General features: G+C 44.3%; 1 protein-coding gene across 1 annotated transcript in view; it reads right to left on the minus strand.

The window, feature by feature from the left end:
- The window catches only part of LOC146187324 (cytochrome P450 3A24-like), a 71,818-nt gene extending 51,928 nt beyond the window's left edge, over positions 1-19,890 (minus strand). Inside the window, exons 1-3 of the mRNA XM_084607639.1 lie at positions 19,699-19,890; positions 11,167-11,263; positions 10,926-10,978 (exon numbers count right to left, since the gene is read on the minus strand). Coding sequence (XP_084463765.1) covers positions 10,926-10,978; positions 11,167-11,263; positions 19,699-19,763 — 215 coding nt within the window. The 5' untranslated portion in view covers positions 19,764-19,890. The remainder of the gene's footprint in view (positions 1-10,925; positions 10,979-11,166; positions 11,264-19,698) is intronic.
- Positions 19,891-21,343: the final 1,453 nt, after the last annotated feature.

Raw genomic sequence — 21,343 nt, forward strand, 5'->3', positions numbered from 1 at the left:
TATCCTTAATGCACAATGCATATGCTTAATTTGTACTCCTCCTGTGTGTTTCTGCGTCCTCGTTGTTTTTTATTCTGCTACTTCAAAATTTTGAAACTACTTTGGTATTTGGATAAAAGATGACTACTTGCGGGATCACAAAGAGGAAAGTGCAAAGAAATAAAGAAACGATGCTGTCATGAAACAATGCGGGCTCTGGGAACAAAACAAACATGAAGTTATTCGAAGGATCTGGAAAGGCGCATTGGCACAAGGGTTAAAGTTTGTAAACGCTATGCTGTGCTTGGGATCTGCCATAACTACGGCGTTTGAAATAAAGCAGAGGGCAGTCAGCAGACTTGCATTGGGGACGCACGGAGCCACTACTAAAGAGGCAGTTGAAGGAAATATGGGATGGTCGATGTTCGAAGCGCGGGAGGCGAAAAGAAAGGTGTACTGTGAAGAACGGTTGAGGCAAATGAGTCCGAGGAGCTGGCGGCAAAGATTTTCAGTTACCTGTATACGCTACAGTATTCATGCGACATGAAAGAGAGCTAGATGCCCAGCAAAAAAAAAATCATGGAGAACCAAAACGATTGAATAACCACCTTGAAACAAAAACTAAAATCCTCAAAAAATTCCCACTGCCACAAGGGAAAGCTGACAAACCGACGATGGAGCATTTATAGGGCGTGTTACGTTTCGCCACCGACAAGTGTGACAGCTGAGGCGGTCACCGCGTAGCAACGGGCAAAGAAGCGAGCGTTTCGGCCATTTTGGCGCCGTCCAGTCGTCCGCCCAACGCTTCCTCCCGCGGGCTCGTCTCGGCATATCTGTGCCCCGCGCCAAATGTGTGTGTGTGCGTGTGTGTGCAAACGCTGGCCAAGCCCGGCGCTCTAGAGAGAGAGCGTCGCCCTCGCCCGTCTGCAGGAGGTGGAGGAGATGTGGTCGCGCCACCGAAGATTGAGCCAGCTCGTCTTGTCTGAACTTGCAGGGCTCTCCATTCCCCTCTGAAATGACAAGCCTATAAAAAGCAGCGGCCGACTCCGCTGCGACAGAGACTACTTTGGAGACGTCGCAGAGGTGACGCTAGACACCAGCTGTGTGAGTGTGTCTGTATTCTCTCTGGGTCAGCTTCTCTGCCCATTCCTTCATGTTGTTGTGGTAAAGGTTGTTTCCTTAGAAGACGGCTCGTCTTTGCTGGGGGCGTTGATGTCGTCCGCCGAGCCACAGAGCCGCCAGGCCAACGCTACCGAGGGGCCGCGAGCAACATTTAACAACTGGCATCAGCAGTTGGATGAGCCACGCGAACCCCGAATGTAATAACAGACGGCAGCGGTGCGATGCTCACGTGAACCCACTTTGTAATAGGCGGCTAAGACCAAAATTCAAAGGGGTATTTATTTTGACAATTTCAAAACAAGCAGTTTACTTTGTGAGGCTAGAGCTGGCGTCACTCGTTAATAATTTTGAGCATTATTAACGATGCTACCTTAACGGTGCGCACACCGCCAGACACCCTTAGAGTGAGTGGGGGTAGCTGTTCCGGTCGCAAAGGAGATGCCCTCGACTTGCGTGGCAAGTTCAGCCGGAATTCAAGTACCTTGTAGTGACAGAAGGGGGTGGCCGCTTGGTACCCAGCTTTCGCCGGTTCAAGTCAGAGTCAGAAGTAACAAACAAAACAAACTTTATACACAGCAAGAGCAGATACAGAGAAATACACACGAGCACTAAATTGCACAGACAAGAGCCTCACAGAAAACAACGCTAAGTATGCAACTAAAGAGGTATTCAATACCACAGAGGCTTTACAACACAGAACAATACACGAGAGAGTCAAATAAACAAACACCAAATAGTTCACCGTGCACTATTGCAGATCGACGCCTCGAGAGTCACGATGTGGCCGCCATGTAAGATGAGCGCCGCTCCCTCGCAGGTCTGTGGGTTTGCCTGTAGCATGTGATCCACGGGAGTCCTGCCGTCGCACTTGCGAACACGCCTCAATGCTAGTTAAGCACTGACAGACTCACTAAAGCGACGCGACCTCCATAAAAAGGGCGCGCCGCGTCTGTCTGTTCCAGCGCGCCAAGGCTAGCGCGCACACACTTAGCTTCGCTTGTTGAAGCGTTCGCTTTCCCTCCCGTTGAGCCGCGCGTCGTCATTGGCTAGTCGCCGTCGAAAAATCTAGATGGGATGAGCACATTCCGGCCGGTTGAGTGACCGTCGTCGCCGAGTGATGAGAAAAAGGGTAGCACCTATACGTACAAGGCTACGCGCGCTCTAGCGCGGAGAGGGAGACTTTTCTCGAAAGACGTCAAACCTTCGAGGCGGCGCCGCGCGGGCTAGACGCCGCACCAGTTTAATAAAAATGTGCGCCGATTTCGTGACAGCTGGGGGCTGGAAGACAAAATGCTACCGGCAAAGATTTGACAGCACAGATAACATTTACTGCAGCTACATGCAAAGCAGAGAAAGGATTGAACATATAGAATGTCAGGCACAGACTGGCTTCCGTAAGAGCGAAGACGGAGACGAGTATCAAAGAGATCGATCAATGCACTGGGACAAGTGTGTCGGCTCTACGGGGAATTTTTGAAAAATTATCGCATGTATCCTTTTGATGTAGGTTTGCACAAAAAATAGCAAGAGCGGACTTCAACCATCGCGAGGACGTCAACTGGGCACTATGAAACAGACGGACTTCATGACGAAAGTAATATGTACAGACGAGGCACGGTTTGCCGGAACTCCTTGCAAACATAAAATTTGGTCATTACTGGTCGCACTTCAGCTCTTTTTGGCTACGACAGCACAACTATCAAGTTACATGGTCGCTAGTGTGCGGCGCCGCATGCATCTTTGGCAGTAAAATACTATAGGCCGTACGTTTGCATAGGAGCACTGACTATAAAATTTGTCGCAGACAATTTTAATGGGAATAATGATTGACTTTTCTTGGTCTTCCACTCAGCGGGGTAAAATACGTCTGTCAGTGGGTTCCGCAGCACATCGATGACTCCAGCTAACTCGCCTTTCGTCTTCCTGATGCAGTTATGCGTGTTGCTTGGCCTGGCTGGTGTTCCGCCTGGCCTGGCCGATGCCGGCCCGAGAGGAATCCTGCCACCTAACCTGCACACTTGGCCTCCCGGAACGTACCGCGTCGAGTCACTGCATGCGGGATTCGGCGCACTGCTGGACGGCTTCTCAACAAGATTTACCCGACCCGACCAACACCCATACCCTTATCTGAAGATAAGATTACCTCGACGTTATCAGGCGACGGGCGTCACAGCTGACCAGTATATAAAGCCAATTCACCCGGAACTGCCTTTCAGTGGGTTCGGCAGCACATCGATGGCTCCAGCTAACTCGCCTTTCGTCTTCTTGATGCAGGTATCTAACCGGCATTGCCTTTTTGCTAAAAAAAAAAAAACAAGTTTTAGAGGTATTGTTATGCTGCCGAGCCCACGCTGTTTGCGCAAAATTGTTTCTGACAGTGCTCGAGTGATAATGAACTTGCTCTTGCTTGCGGGAGACGTCGAGACGAACCCAGGGCCTTTTAACTCGAGTGACTCTTTTTCTCCTGAACGGGTCAAAGTATTACAAGATCTGCAGAGCGGGCAGTCAGAGATACCTGGCGAGTTTAAAACCATTAATGCAAAACTATGTGACCATGACAAAATCTTCGAAGACCTGAAAACCAGACTAGAGAAAATTGAAACAGAGTTCATGTCTCTACCGTCCTTGAAGTCCAAGTTGAGCGATGTGAAGTCGGCAACAAATGAGTGCGTGGCCCAGGTATCTGCCCTGTCCGGCCGCGTTGTAGATGCTGAAAATAGGTAACGCCGCAACAATCTAGTATTTTACGCTTTGACGGATAGCCCAAATGAATCTTGGTCAGTAAGCGAGAAGCTAATCATTGACGACTGTCATCGGTTTCTTGACGTTGACTTGCAGTGACGTGATATTGAACGTGCTCACAGATAGCGCACCTACTCAAATGGCAAACGCAGGCCGATCATTGTCAAGTTTGGCCATTACAAGGACAAAGATCAGGTATTTTCTTTGTGCAAAAATTTTAAGGGAACGAATTACAGTGTCAATGAAGACTTCTCGCCTGAAACACGTCTTGCACGAAAAAAGCTGTATCAGTGTGCAAAGGAACACGACTTTAAATTAAACTACGACAAGACAAACTGATCGCGAACAGCATGACATTCATTTATGATGATATCGATCAAAAAGTGGTTGAAAAATCATAACGCGAAGTGCAAGTACAACGCAAATTTCCCAATGTTAGTCATTCCCCGATAAATTTTTGGTGCACTAATATTCGCAATATTATACCAAAACGTGATGAAATTTGCAGCCTCATATCTTCTTCTTCTTGTGATTTGCTGCTTCTTACAGAGACATGGCTTAATTCATCAATAACTGACCTCGAGATTTTGCCTTCATTTGTTGTAATGCTACCTTTCCGCGCCTGCTAATTGGTGTTTGTCACCGCCCTCCATCTAATGATGAATCCTTTATATCTTTATTTCATGAATCGCTGCAAGCGCTAACGACTATGTATTATATACCCCCGTCGTTATTTTTGTGGATTTTAATTATCCTTCCATAAACTGGATCAATCCCGCTTCTACCATGTCAAAGTGCAACAGTGAAAGTGAATTCGTGAACACGTGCATGGCTTTCGGTCTAACGCAGCTTGTCAATGAGCCCATTCGTATTACACAGCACTCGTCTAATATTCTTGACCTAATTTTAACAACACATGCCGATATCTGTTCTTCGCTTACTTTTCTTCCCTCCCCTAGCGATCACGCTGTAATCAATGGCTCGCTCCACTGCAGCTTGGTCAGGAACAAAAAAACTAAAAAACCCTAACACTCTATGATAAAGGTGACTACACAAGTATGAATTCTGAGCTAGAATCTTTTTGCGACACTTGCAGCCACTTATCAAGAGAGGCATGTCGACGTTAACTGGCAACTTTTTAAAAACTAAATGCTCCGTCTAATCGCAAAGTACATCCCCACTATCACAATAACAGAGAGTGCGCAGTCGCTATTGTTCAACTAGGCACTAAAACGTTTAAACAATAAGAAAAAAAAAAGACTTTTCCGATATGCTAAGCGCTCAAGCAATGCCTCTGCATGGGATAAGTATTTCTGCGCCGCTAAAGAGTACGAAAGACAAATACACTCCTCTAAACAAAATGTTTTCAATAACAGTCTGCAATCAATGCTGCGCAATGACCCCAAAAGGTTTTGGAAGGCAATCAGTCCTTCCATCTCAACCAACATTTCTTTGCTTCGTAGTGACGGCAGCAGCGCACAAGATCACGAAGTTGCTGACATGCTGAATAACACTTTCTGTGCTGTTTTCATTAAAGAGACCTCTGTCGACCTCCCTTCGCCACCAGAACATGCTCATCCCCAAATGTATCCTCTAACTATTGACCCAAACGGAATTTCTAATATCATTGACAAACTAAAGAATTCATCCTCGGCGGGAACCGACGGCATTAATTATAAGGTGCTTAAGAACACTAAACATGTCAGTAGCCTTGTTTTATCGCTCATTTTTCAGCAGTCGCTAAGCACTGGTACCATTCCCATGGACTGGAGGATCGGGAAGGTCGTTCCTCTCTTCAAGAAAGGTAATTGCTCGTCACCCAGCAACTACAGACCAATATCCCTCACCAGTGTTTGTTCAAAAATTATGGAGCATGTTATTTATTCCCAGGTCGCAACACTCCTTTCATCCGTTGGCTATTTCCATCCTAATCAACACGGCTTCCGTCAAGGCTACTCTTGTGAATCTCAGCTTGCTCTTTTCCTTCACGATATTCACACGAACCTCGACCGTAACATACCCACACACTCCTTTTTTTTAGATTTCGAAAAACCTTCGATAAAGTCCCACATCGCCATTTGCTGCTTAAACTATCTACCCTTAATTTAGACCCTTGTGTAATTTTCTCACAAATCGTCTCCAGTTTGTTGTCGCCAATTCTTATTCATCTACCCTTTCCCAAGTCCACTCAGGCGTTCCTCAAGGTACTGTATTTGGCCCCTTACTTTTTCTAATTTATATTAATGACTTGCCAAATTGCATAATATCTAACATACGGCTGTTTGCCGATGACTGTGTAATATACCGCACCATAAATAACCAATGTGACATCGCTATCCTACAGAATGATCTGCTTAACGTGCAAGAATTGTGCGACACCTGGCTTATGAAATTAAATGTTAATAAAACGTTTCATGTCTCTTTACACCGTCGGTGTAACTACTTACCTTCTACCTATCATCTTTACGATTTTCCTATAACTCAAACTGACACTATCAAATATCTAGGTATTCATATCTCCAGTGACCTATCCTGGTCCAGTCATATTTCTCATAAAACCAACTCGGCTTGTCGCGTTCTTGGCTACTTACGCCGCAACATTTCATTAGCTCCCCCTTCTGTCAAACTAATTGCTTACACTTCGCTTGTCAGACCCAAACTTGAGTACGCTTAAGGTATATTCGATCCTCACCAAACTAATCTGATCAATTTACAGGAATCTACTCAAAATCGAGCTTCACGTTTCATTCTTTCAGATTACTCCTATCGCACCAGTGTTACCGTACTAAAATCCAAACTTGAACTTCACAATCTAGCTTTACGCCGGAAACTAGCTCGCCTTTCTCTTTATCATAAGTTTTATCACAGCTTGCCACCTAACAACGTGTTCATCCGTCCAGCCCATTGGTCATCTCGTCATCTCCACTCCAATGCCGTCTACCCCCAGCGCGCCCATACGACAACATTCCAAAAGTCATTTTTCCTCCGCACTGCCCTAGATTGGAACGACCTTCCCGACCACATCGCCTCACTAACCGACATTCATCATTTCAAGACTGCCATCGAAAGACATTTTTTTATTGTAACCGCCGTACTCCAAGCCCAGCCCTCATGTAATACCCCTTAAATGGGGCCCTTGAGGATTCAATAAATAAAAAAAAATATGACGGGGGCATCAGCGCATGTATCATCACGTGTTGTGAGCAATGAAAACCTTCGTCACCAGTCAACTGGGCGCAGTGGCCCCGTTCTCTGGCTGCCAATGTGTCCAGATATCAGACCCTAAAGGTTTTTGAAATGAAAGCTTTTATGGCCGATGTGTGTCGTAGAGAGTGACGCAAAGATGTTAAGCACCATAAATATGTTGTGGTAGTGGTGACAGTGCTAGAAGGAATGATTACGATTGCGATAGCTAATGATAGTGATAGTAAATATAATGATTATACCTAGTGGCACTGGTAATGAGGGTGGGGATAGCTAGAAACGTAAAGGGTTTGACTTCTCAACTGTTGTTGGTTTCCACTTTTCTTATCTGTTTACATATGTAAACAGATAAGAAAAGCAGAAAAAAGGAGAAAAAAGGCACATAAAGGGGAAAGGGTGAACGAGAAAGCAAAAAAAGCATGAAAGGGGAAATATAAGAAATGACAGATACAGAGAAGAGTAAAACAAAAAAAAATAGGAGTAGAAATGCAAATACTTTCGCACTAAACTTTCGTATGCGCGATCCTATATATTTTTTTACTTTCAGAATTGTATGAAGAACAAAATATACGAGACAAAACCGGAGGACTTGTAGACGTCAATCATGACGACGTCAATCATGTAGACGTCATCATCGCTGCGTGCATTGAAAAGCTACCGCAGATCCTAACCTGGATGCTCGATTCTATGCGGCAACGCCTCATGATGCGTGTTGGTACGGAAGTTATATCGCGCAGAACGCGCTGCAGACACTCAAAGTAACAGAACAGACTGCGCCAAACCTCGATGTTGTGTCTGTTGCCATCTTTCTTTCTTTGTGACGCACAGCCTGGCATGATTCTGGGAAGCACAAGTAAAGTTTAGGTGCATAACCTGCTCCATGTCGCATCTAAAATGACGTTGTAATCAGATTTCTTTGTTTAGGTCAACAATTATATTTTATACTTTGTCATATTTGTTTCTGAACAAATCATGTAATATCAATGTACCCTAATTAAATATCAACAAAAAATTTACAAGGAACCATCGGAGAGAAGAGTAACTGCCGGTCTTAAAACAGGAGCGCATCGTCATGTAGCACCCTCGTGCTGTGCGGCATGGTGCGGAACTTCAGAGAGAGGGTCAGTTGCTTTTGTCCTCTATAGTTCACACTGAAATTAACTTCTATAAAATCGTAAGCCAGCTCAACTAAAGCCGCATATTGAGCGAGTAGTCTTCAAGGATGATGAGATGCCAAAGGCGTGAATTGAGCAATTAAATATAGCTAAACTAATAAATGTCTCATACACCTTCAAGCTGATAATATTTATCGCATACCTGCAAAAGGAGCTACATTTTGTCACTTAAATTTGGCGCTTCATGCAAACTATGACAGACATATATTTATGCGCAATGCACGTTTAACTGATGGATACGATTTCTCAACAAAAATGAAGTTCCTGGAAGAAAGCGCTTGGAATATGATGCCGTTGTTATTTCACTTTCCATTTTCCACATTATCAGCACTTAACGTATCGCTTTGTCATGATTTAGTTACAATGTTGCACATATGTTTATGATGAACCGTAACTATTTCTAGCAATAATATGTAATGGTTTAGTGCTATCATGTTACATTATGGCACTCACCAAAGAGTTACATTGTGTCCAGAAAACGTGCTACATCCAGATGAAATTTTTGGTGCCCGACTTTTGAAATTAGTGCATTTGTCCCCACCTGGTATTCCAGTTCGGAATTTACTACCTACATTTTGAAAGAGACCTGAGCAGTGTGTAAGGGACAATTAAAGGTATAAAGCGAAACCACCTAACAGAACTGTCTTCGCAACACTCCAGGCACGCGTTACACGTGGGTTCCTCCGCGCCTAGAACGTATATAACCCACACAGGAATGCTGCTCGTTTTGTATTGCCGCTCGCGCACAACCAACTCGCCGCTCGCTGAACGAAGCGTGTGTAGCCGGTCGCGATCACCCTCCTGAGTCCCCGCGCGCGGCTACCGTCAGCAGCATCGCGAAAGGAAAGGCAGAGTCATTGACGTCGCGGGCGCTCTTTGTCCACAGAGTTTCGGTTTGTAAATGTTCAGACACGCGAAGTTCAGCTCCTTGCTGTCGGCACTATTGCTTCTTCTAGCCGTATTTATCAGTGCCATTGCTCTATACTGAGGCCACACTTCAATTCTGCGAATACTATGGACCCTTGTACAAAATGGTTTAAAAGGTAAGTTAACCAGTTTTAAATTTAAAAACTAGAGATATTGCGATATATATTGGTGACTGCCGATTTCTCGAACTACGCCAAAAGAAACATCCTGGATATGGCAGCGTCTCCTAAACATTTTGGTACACTTTCGCTGAAACGCGCTGCATAATACTAAACAACCATCACACCATGATACTTTATGCCCCATGTAATGCTAGGGTACGAATGGAACAGATATATCTAAGAGCATGGAAGGCGCAGGCTCCTTTCTCACGTTTTGAGCCCTAGTAAGCCGAGCACGAAGCCGCGCGATAGCATGTATCAATTTAAAAAAAAAAAATACGGTGGGTGACCGGCCCCACCACCTCCTGAGGCAGAGGCGTTGCCACTGTCAAGCCTTCTAACTGGCTCTTAGCTCAAGTCTATCTTCAACCTTTTACTGCTGTTAAAAAATGCTGAATAAATGAATTGAGAGGAAAATGTTTAGAACATTATTACTGCACACTGCTAGTAGTCCATGATGAAGATTAATTATTGGGCCGAAACGTCATCATCAATCTGCGTAACATGAGTATGACATGAAGGTATTTTTTTTTTGCCCTTAACCGAGCAAGATAGCGTTTACGTCCGGACGCTGCAATCGTAACCTAAGGAACAGGTGCAGCGTTGTTATTTTACAGCGAAATTGCTATAGCTTCGTTTTAATGGTCGAGGCTAAGAGAGCACACGCGCCATCCTTGCCGCATCCTCAGCCTCACTGGCCTGACCCCTTCGAGAGTAGCACGAGAGGAGGAGAACGGGAAATGGCGACAGGTTCGTAACTGCACCTGCAATATTGCGAACGGGAAAAAGTTCGGGAATTTGTAACCATGTGTGGACATTCCTTTTCAATGTATTGTGGAGTCGGAAAGCCGACTTTTAGCTACTAGTTAGGCATGGATTGTGTACGGAGGATAGAAAAAGTGCGGCATTTGTGAGACGACGACTTATGTATCGTGCGGTGCGACGCGCTCATATTATATGTATACAGTCCGCGCTGAGAAGCGATCAGGAACTGGTTCGAATGAAACACTGCCGGCGGAATAAGGTTGATTATGCATGCGAGGTGTATGTTTTTCGCGGTCAATTCAAGAAGGGAAGATAGTCTCAAAGTTTTCTGCAGAACATTCCATACATGCACGAAGAGAGGTCATGCGAAAAAAAAGGCTTCACATCTTTTAAAGTTACTTCAGGACTCGCATCTGTACTCTAAATGACGACAGCGTGAATTTAATATTTACTATTGCGCACGGTTGTATGTATGGCCATCTAGATTAGCCAGTGTTCAGGTATATATGCCACACTTATGGACCTGCGGTTGCTTCAGCAACTATCAAGCAGAATTCCCAAGGCTAATTCCACCAGTATCTTGTAACTTATGAATCTCCTAGCAAGTGTTTGAAAGAAACTTTGGCAAATTAATTATGCATCGTGCGCACAGTTATGTGCATTACCAGTGGAGCGATCAAATCGAGAACTACAGCGACCAAAGCTTGTGTGGTAAGTTAAAAGTAGCTTATTGAATGGGCAATCAGGAGTTTAGAATTGAAGCATTTAGCGAAAAATCAAATGAAAATTTTATATATGAATTTGAAACTCGTGACGTGGTCATAAATATTGAGTAATAAATAATCCTCACCCGAATAACCGGCCAAATGTCTGATATCTTTTCTGATCGCTGAGGCAGAGAGGCTGAAAAGGAACATGAGTGTTTAGAATTATCAGTACCCTAATTATTCTAAGTTCTGTACGTTAAATCCATGCCTGTCAGTTTACTTCTAGCTACAATTCGTCTAAAGCGTAAGAATAATAAATAACGCCATTATTACACTCCTATAAAAATACGAACAAATAATTCGCTGTAGTAGGCAAAATGTTACCTTCGATAACAGACGCTTGGAAGGGCCAAGTATCAATGAAAACTCCTCGTGAGGCACATTCTGCTTCTTCCAGTAGTTTCGGTGTCTTGCGGCATACCTGAAAGCAACCATAGTTCAGCACCGTCACTTTCCATAAGTGCCTTGAAGGTCGAAATCTGCAGCCGTCAGTTCCCTCGTTCTAACAAAAACTTTTGCGCGTGCATGCATGGAGCTATGATTATGCTAAGTTTAAATACTTTACCTTGGCTTTGATTTGATAGTGTAGCAATTCAGAAATATGGAGTCAAATTATCATGTTTTAATGGACAGAGGCAACATTACATTTAAGACATAGCATGCAGTTCTTCCAAGAGTTTGTTTTTAACACTTTATGAAAAACAGGAATGGGCCAGACACAAAACGGAAAACTATCTGTGCTATTTCTATTCATCTTAACACTGATCGACCTATACCGTTCAATATAACCACATTCCATGTTTCTTGGTAAGCCTACCTTATTATTTGTGTACACCATAGAAATTTGCACTCTGCAGGTGACAAAAGCATATATATCTTACTTCGGTTGATGCCGACATCAAAAACGACGTGTGTGTCTTATGGAATAAGGTGTGTATAAGCGCAAGTGCAATTCGTACTGGCAGGTTTATATGTTTAGCCAACGAGCGCAGTGAATGTCCCCTTATTTCTGGATGTTGACTATTCAAGTGAAGCTGAAACATATATTGAGACATCCATGAAATAAGTACTCTATTCGAGATACATTTTCTTCACAGGTGGAGATGACATATTTCCTAATACCCTAACAATGCTAAAAAAAAAAAACTGCAATATGCACGGCGTTTCAAGACATTGCCATTCACCAGTTTCTAAATTATTATGCCGATGAGGAACTAGCTAAGACAAAATCTGAAATTCATTTGAGACGGACATTTATTCAATTGCCTACGGCAGCGCGTTGTGAATGAGGCAGGAAAATGAGGCGAACGCTGCCTAAAAAAGTCGAACCTGAAAAAGAAAATTAAGCATGAACACTAGAAAGTTTTATTGGCCCCTCAACCTGCAGTACTATGGCGTGCTTGGCCAAAATGAATCCTGTGACATTGGGCTATGAGTTCACGTTTCGTAAATTCTGCTTAAAGCTTTAAGCTTCTTTTGTTAATACCTGCATATGAACGTGAGCTCCGCTTTAATTAGATGCAGCGCGCATGATTCCTGTCAATCACGGCAAATTTAGTTCTCATCATTCATGCTTAGGCAGCCCACGCATATGGGAATAACCGGTCAAGAATAACGACGTCTGAGTTTCTGTTCATACTATTTGAAGAGCGCAGCTCTTTAGTATCCGCCCCTGCATCAGCGGCGTCCCTGCCGTCGTAACCGGTGGTTAGCTAAGGGTGACCCAGGCGACAATCTCATCGGAGTTGGCACTAGCCAACCTGGGGCAAATGATTCTGCTCTTCCACATGCATCCCGCCATGCACAAGATAAAATTCTTCGCGGTCTGATACAATCTATCATGGTCACAGTAAACTTCGACGCCTAAGACAGTTTTGTGAATGGCACCGTAAAGATCCCGAGGGACCATTTCAATGCTATCGCGTCCAGACTTTAAATGCGAAGCTTATGTGCCTCTCTATATTTTGATGTAAGTTCAGAATAATATCTGGTAGGGTAATACCCAAAAAACAACAACAAAGACAAGCACATTTGAACTAACAATTTTTCGTTCAACCCCCCCCCCCCCCCCACACTAATAATAATGCTTCCATAAAACCATTTAGAAGGAGGGATTCATTGCGGTCTATTTAAATATTAATTTAGCTTTTCTTGATCGTTAGTGGAGCAACATAGGAACAAGGTGAAGCAGAAGTTGAATTATACTCATGAATGTGTATTAAAGAAAATGACGAAGTTTGCCGATTTGTAACCACATTAAAGAACAAAAAGCAACAAAATGACGAGATGAAGCCTCACTTCAGTTCAGGCGTTCAGTCGTGTCCGACTCTTCGTGACCCTATGGACCATGTCACGCCACGCTTTCCGGTCTCTCACTATCTTCTTAACATCACATAGCTTCATCTGCAATGCCTCGAGAATGCCATCTAACCATCGCGTTCGCTGCCTACCCCTTCTCCGGCGACCCTCAACCTTTCCCAACATCAAATCTTTCTCCAGCGACTCCTCTCTTCTCATCATATGACCAAAGTAGCTGAGCTTTAACTTTAAAATTTGACCCTCCAATGAGCAGTCAGGGTTTATGGTCGACAATATCGACTGATTTGATCTTCTGGCAGTCCAAGGAACTCTTAAGAGTCTTCGCCAGCACCACAATTCAAACGCATCAATTCTTCGGCGGTCAGCCTTTTTCACAGTCCAACTCTCGCATCCATACATCACAACTGGAAAGACCATAGCACGAGTTATACGGATCTTGGTTGGCAGACTAATGTCTCTGCTCTTTACTAGGCGGTCAAGGCTAACCATTGCTCTCTTTCCCAGAAGCAGGCGTCTCCTAATTTCATGGCTGCAGTCTCCTTCCGAGGTAATCTTGGCGCCCAAGAACAGAAAATCTGTCACAGCTTCCACTTCTTGTCCATCGATGCTCCAGGACTTGATAGGGCAAGACGCCATGATCTTCGTCTTTTTAATGTTCAGTTTAAGCCCAAACTTCTCACTCTCTTCTTGTACGCGCATCAGAAGTCTCTTGAGATCCACTTCACTTTCTGCCATTAAAGTGGTATCATCCGCATATCTAAGATTGTTGATGCGTTTTCCAGCGATCTTCACTCCAGCTGAAGACTCTTCCAGACCGGCCTTCCTCATGATGCACTCTGCATATAGGTTAAATAGGCAGGGCGACAGTATGCAGCCTTGCCTCACCCCTTTCTCAATCGGAAACCAATCAGTAAGACCATGCCCAGTTCTGACTGTGGCCTCTTGCCCTTCATAAAGGTTCCTGAGGAGACAGATGAGGTGAATTGGAACTCCCATCTCTTGGAGAGCTTGCCACAATCTGCTGTGATCTACGCAGTCAAACGCTTTCGCATAATCAATAAAGCAGAAGTAAATGGGTTTCTGGAACTCTCTTGCTTTTTCCATGATCCAGCGAAGGTTGGCAATTTGGTCTCTAGTTCCTCTGCCCTTGCGAAACCCAGCTTGCACGTCCGGAAGCTCCCGATCCACATACTGCTGCAGCCTACCTTGCAGGATTTTTAACATCACCTTGCTAGCATGCGAAATAAGCGCGATCGTGCGGTAGTTGGAACAATCTTTGGCACTGCCTTTCGTTGGAATGGGGATGTAAACTGACCTCCTCCAATCCTGTGGCCACTGCAGGGTTGTCCAAATCTTTTGACATAATGTATGCAGTGTGTTAACAGCGTCGTGGTTGAGGTTTTGAAGCAACTCAGCTGGAATACCACCAATTCCGCTAGCTTTGTTCTTAGCAAGGCTGGCTAAGGCCCATTCAACTTCACTCTTCAGGATGCCCGGCTCGAGATCAGTAATCACAACCGTCCTATGTTGGGTTTGCACATCCGGGTCCTTCTTGTACAGTTCTTCTGTGTATTCCTAGATGCTCCTATACTCCATCTATTGCTGAAATCACTTCAAACTTTCGTGATAAAATTTATCCAAGCGGCTACAGGTGACGTTCTTACACCGGAAGCACTTTGAAAATGGGAGACTGCGCCCCTGACAGAACGAATGCGCGCTACTCGATCGTGCCGGCTGCGACGAAGACGGCGCGTTTTCTGCACATAGAGAGTAGCGCAAATTTTGTACATGGAGCATAGTAATCGTGTGTGTTAATTTTATTGAGTAACTTTTACTGGTTAATAACTTGGAGATTTGTCTGTTCACACATGCACGACTTGTGCTAAATACAGATTTTTAGGTTCGCACCTATCACCCAGTTTTCTGTGAAGCTTTTATATATCTGTTTAACAAAATGATTTTGGAATATAAACTCAATGTTTTAAAGAAATGACCATCTTCACACACGACTTTCCCCCTCTTCTCGTTTATCGAAACAAACAAAACTACACATCACCAACATCTCAACTATTTCTTCTCAACTCTTTTTTCCTCTCGGCATCACATAGCTAAATGTGGAAAGCAAACTGAGGGACGCCCAGCCCAATTCGCAACACTGCTGCTGGTGGCAAGACAGTATTTTGAGCTGACCACGCAGTTATGCCCTGGCTGCAACGCCGAGCCGATCACCCGCACTCGAGTTGTTTACGAACAGAGCGCGGTATTGAACTTTCACCTACATCAGGTGTAATCTTTAAGTGGCTGGGTTGTTGCTTATCCATTGCAAAAACCATGCATGGCCTTGCTACAGAACGTCTGCGACTCTCGCCTACGTCGTATTCACCCGATCATTGCGCAGGACGATGGTTGCATGAGCATGTCCGATCCGATGTAGTACTTATTTTATTTTGAAATGAAATAATCAGCCATCAGTCATGAAGGAAACTGGGGCTGAAAATCGCTAGTGAACGAAAACACGCGACTCAAGCCCGCTGCAATTAGAGCACGCGTCAACAGCCCGGCCCTAATCGCTGAACTGAATACCTCCTGCCTGAGAACCACGGCTAAGTTCGCGTGAGCGACCTCGTTTATTTGAACTGGCTTCACGGGATGACGGGCTAGTTTTATAGCATGTATGATTATGTTGGAGTCACAGGCATTCTATCAACTGCAAAATAATTTTATGTCCTGTTAGAGAAAAGCCGGAAGCGTTTGTTCGCCGTTATGGACAAATGGTTGCAAATCTCCTCGCGATTATTACGGCATAAAGCAAATGTGTGGCGCTTACGGCAAGTTAAGCATCCACTATGCATTCCTGGATGCAACCAGACCCACCCGTGTCATAGGCCACCGGTACTTCCGATCCAACACATGTTTGTCTGCGCATACTCGTCACTTCCTGAGCTCCACGTGGCGCCAGATTTCTGGACATTGTGTAGGCAAGTGTAGCGGGCGTCCGTTTCTTTCTGTGTGTTCACTTTTCTAATGGCCATTCCTCTTATTTTATGGCCAAGGGGGGTGAGGTCCTTATTTGTGTGAGAGTCCCTGTGCGGGAGGGGCCTGATGCAGTGTGGCCAATTTCGAGGAAGCGACCTTGGCTCGGACGCGGGACGGCTCCCACCCCGACGTTTCTCGGAAGAGGACATTTGCACGTGTGCGTCCCTTCCCTCTATGTTTCTGTGTTTTTGGGGAGTGTTTGTATTTCTTTCAGCTTTTAAGTGCGAGGCTGTCAACTTTGACGAAGAGCAGAGCACCCTCTTTGTGCGGAGAGAGGAGTGCGGAAAACGGGCGAAACGGGGGGTGTGTGTCCAAGCGTGTCGCGAGCGGTTCGTTGTGTGAAATCGTGCCTAGTATTTCATCCTTGTACAGTGTGTGTATTTAGATATTAAACTTCAATAACTGTAACTTGTAGTCCATCCTTCTATCCTTTTGTACATTCTTTTCCGCGTTAGCAACTATAAAAGCTAACAATTGGTATCGAAATATGAGGCAATAGTTTGTCGTAATGATCTGCAGGTTGTTTCAAAGATACCGCTCTGCATAAAGCATGCATGTGCAGGTTGCGTGGAGGCTACTTTTTGATTACATTTATGCACTCGAAAATAAAGCAGTCGTTATTCTCTGCCAAATTTCTCGCGGTGATTGAAAAGATCTTAGAAAAAATACTACTCAAGTTTATCGAAAGGAACTCTCCTTCAAAAATTATGCAGTATTCCTAGGGTATAACTTGGGCCTTACCGTGGGCAATAAAGGAATATTTTCCAAGAATTGGAGAACTTCCTGCAGATCTTCATCATTAGCGGTATAATAATGGAGACATATGCCGAGAAAAAGAACTTGTGAAATCTCTTTGGAGCGTTGTAAAAAACATACAAAAACAATTAATGCCGCGGAGGCATGATGTTTTCAGAACAAAATAAGCCACATTTTTGGTAAAATACTTCTGCCTTTTGATTTGCCTTTTCAACGAATAAGTATTGAATGAGCTAAAGCAAGTCTCCATATGGCTAAACCTCCTGAGCTACTTCAGCGATAAAATAAATCCTAAAAGCATTTGAAGTGGTGTAGAGTTCGCACTTAACAAAGCTCTGAAGAAGAAATTTTTATTTTTCGAACGAGCAATTAGGCATGAACCTATGCCTGCTTTTTTACAGAACTGCTCCTTTAGATCCTGCAGTTTTGTAATGGCCTTGCACCTTCAAATGCTTAGACCTGTCGTGCTTCAAAAATTTGTAACACCTTCCAGGAATGGATGTCTCTATACACCGTACTCAGAGTATCAGACCTCAGTCAGTCCCGTTCTCTGGGCGATGGCTAGCATTGAAAAGTTAAACTCAAGAACTTGACTTTGTTTCCTTCAGGAAAGGTTTGCACACTTCACAAAGTATGCCTGACCTACAGGCATGCCAGATATGTATGCATTTATTCAATTCGTAGTCGAAATTCTAATTTTGGTAAATCCTGTCATTTTTGTACTTTTTATTATACTGCTTCTGAATAGCTAGCCTTTCCTGATTTGAGTTCTCAACATATTGCACCTTTTTTCTTATGGACACAAAGTAGTTCTAATTTAGATACAGTCATTTCTCAGAATAATTTTTGAAATGGAGGTGAAATATTGCATATCGACGAAACAGCGAAAGCGATGGAAACTAAGGGCGAAATAGAAAAAAGAATCTCGCGGACAGTATTCTATCACCATGACGAGCCAGCTAGCCCGTTAAGTCGCTCTCCTAAATAAAGTTTGAAATAGAAGTGCTGTTTACACATTTTGTATTTTGTTCGCTTTCACGTAATAAATTTGAATAACAGTGCAAAGCAAAAAAAAAAAGAAATACATTGTTTTTTTATTGAGCTTATACTTGTTTGTCTTTTGGAAGTGGGAGCTCAACCGCCTCGGAACAAAGAGAGTGATAAATGACCAGTGGCCGGCGCGGGACCACTTCCCTTGCTTGCTAGCTTTTATTTTTTTTTTTAACGTGACACGGGCAGTGACTAGCAGTCTGGCGAAACATGAAGCAATGCGTACCATTCATCAACATTCAGTAAAATTAGTATCAGAGGTTACAATTCTGGCTGCGCTAAAATATTTATGATTGCAAGGGCGTAAACCTTCGGCAGCGCCCTTCCTAGCTTGAGTGATGCCGCCATCGGTGTAACCGGTGGGTAACTATAAGGTTGCCCAGCGGGTCACCAATAACTGTAACAGGGTGGTGAAGGAATCACCTTATGAGAGTTGGTACAGGCCAACATTGAGTGCAAGATTTCTCGGCCTCCCGCAGTTTGCTGAGTGGGAGTGGTGGGATCCGGCGGAAACCGTGAAACGAAATAACATCTGCGCTCAAAATAAGTATTAGCTACCAGCTTAACCATCTGGCACATTTTTTTATCATTGTGTAGGAAGCTTCCTTGGCATACATAACTAGTTATTCTTAGTAGCCTCTATTAGAGGCCCCTGATATCAAGAGCTTTAGAACCAGTTCAACGATGCAATCAGCTACTCCTCTTGCCCATTCTGTGTTCTTGAATTCATAAAACCAAAAGTTGGCCAATCACGCAATGGCGTACATATCAACATATGTTGCCTCGAAACTTGTAACTAGAGATTTTCATTCAGCTATGTAATTTACGTTTTTTAATTGGTCAGCATTAAGATTTCCAATATTGGCAAAAAATATGCGGTGTTGGCATGTGACGCCTCGAATCCCGGAAGATGCATGTCCCATTCGTGAGCGACCATGAACCGCCCACGTACCAACCCTAATTTCTGAAGGACCCTACACCTCCATCGTATCTCAAGGCGCTTCTTCACGCTCTCCCCAACAGCTCGAAAAGCCACTCGATACCGCATACCTCAAATGGCAAGCACGATACCGAAAATGTCACGGCTAGCAGTTCAAGCTGTTTACAACTGACGCAACTGGTAGGCATACTGTAATCCTGATGTACTACAAACCAACACATGAATCTTGTCCATCGCCTGTAGTTAGTTTCTTTGTTATTCTATCTCTATAAATGTAGGGGTTACTGCCGGCGACTTGATTTCTTATAAGAAGAAATTGTCTCTCAGCTCCTCTGGCAGAGGTACAGAAACTAGGATAAAGTACGATTTTATTCATCTCCCTTTTATCGCAGTCATACGCTGGTGTGTGACGCTCACATACCGACATGTTTGTTGCGCAATCAAAGCCGGACAATGTTCGAAGAAGACTCTGAATAAAGCATCTTAAGATAATCTTTAGCGACTTCCTTCAAACACCCAGTGAAAGTCTCCATTTATAGAAGTATTTTTTTTTCTTCTCATACCATTTTGACTATGCGTGAATGGTGGAAAGGGCTTCAAAACATCGGCCAATCTACGACTGAGGTGCTATATTAGCGCTTACTACTACACGACTATTTTCAGAACAGCTCCAACGTAGTCGAAGTCAAAAATTATTGTGCAAGAAAGTGAAATGATCGCTGAGGGCGGCAAAGGAATCACTTCATTCTACTCACAAGTAAATGAGGACGCCAACCGTAACAGCAACAACGACGAAGTCTACAGCGCTGAGTGGAATCATCGGGGTGCAGGTCTTCGTCTTCAAAACTGGGACAACCTTTGAGTTCTGTCACACTTGCGAAAAGTGTGTACGCAAAAGATAATTGCTCTAAATCAGCTATAAACCAAACCACCATCCGGTAGATTCACCGAGCTCAGCCTTCCACTCCAAAAGGAGTGACGCAGAAGAGTGGCTCTTATGCCAGAGGTGTTTGGGAGACGCGAAATCTTATCTAGAAGAGCAAGCCACATACAAAGAACAAAAGCCTGATATCTGTCCGCTCAAATATCTGTCTGAGCACTAAGATATGACCGATAAGGTGAGACGAGAGAGCTATACCGTGCACCCATACGAGCTGCGACGATGGTTGAGCGCTGTGCTAGCCACCATGTAATCAAACAAAGTACGGTTATGCTATTTTAGGAAAGAGAGTTCTCACAGTTCGCGGCCTATAGCTTAACACAACGCGAAATGTAAGACTTGTTCATTGCACGCACTGAAGGACTCGACGTGCTGCCAATAGACCTCTCCTGGCCTTTATGTCACGAATGACGTATCGGAGGAGGGGCGCAGGGGGCGGTCACCACGTTGCTTGACTTGGTGGTAAAAACATTCCAGTGCTGGGGGCGTGGTGCGGAGGATTTGGTCTTGTCTGGTGACAACTCGCTGCGTCGCTGCGTTTTTATCAATACCGGGAAGCTCTCGCGTGGTATGATGCAATATTGGATCGAAGATGATCAACGGCACGTGTTTCGTCTATTGTACGAATAGCCCAAATGTGTTGTTCGGCTGTACAAAGAGCGAATCGACAAACGTCATGCGCTGGCACCGAAAGGCCTTGATATGGTTCTTGTCTGGTATTAACTGGTATTGTCTGGTATACTGGTGTGTTCGCGTAACTCTGGGAGAACGAACAAGCACTTATTAGTTTGCTTTATTGCCCTTCCGAACGAATCGTACTGCACGCTGATCGATCGCGCCCTAAAAGGCCCGAACATCATGTGATCAATGGCAGCACTTTTAGAGTTTTGCTCGGCATTGAATTTATTCCAGTTCAGCAGACCATGTTGAAGCAGCTGGCTCACTCACAAGACGGCTCCAAAGGTCATGCCAGCGGCATGACCGCACAAGTACAACCGCATCCCTAGACTGAATCGTTATATAGCGTGTTTAAATGCTGTCATGTCCCAAGCAAAAAGTGGTTTATTGGACTCATTTAAGGGCACTGATGAATATTTTTACGCCTTGCATGAATATAATTATGTGGTACATACCGCGGGACTCATTCGCGTAGGTGGAATTACTAGCTTCCTTGTAATGAAATTTAGGTGGCTGGATTACACGACTAGGCGGAAAAATTTTTTTCTTTGTCTTGTAGAACATAACGCAAACTAAAAAAGCCTGTACTTGGGAGGGAAATCATCCAGCGAAGCAAGAAGTTCGCGCGTACGCTGCTGTTTTCGCCCACAACTGTCCACGCTTCGTGGGGCTCAGCAATCGATTTTGTGAACATTAAAAAAAAAACGGAAATGATGCCTAAACATGCCTGCGTTGACCTGTTTTCCAGCATCCTTATGTCCTATGAATGTCAAGCGTTTGGT

Source organism: Amblyomma maculatum, chromosome 6, assembly GCF_055883805.1.
Source record: "Amblyomma maculatum isolate TAMU_Amacu chromosome 6, ASM5588380v1, whole genome shotgun sequence".
NCBI classification, from domain to species: domain Eukaryota; kingdom Metazoa; phylum Arthropoda; class Arachnida; order Ixodida; family Ixodidae; genus Amblyomma; species Amblyomma maculatum.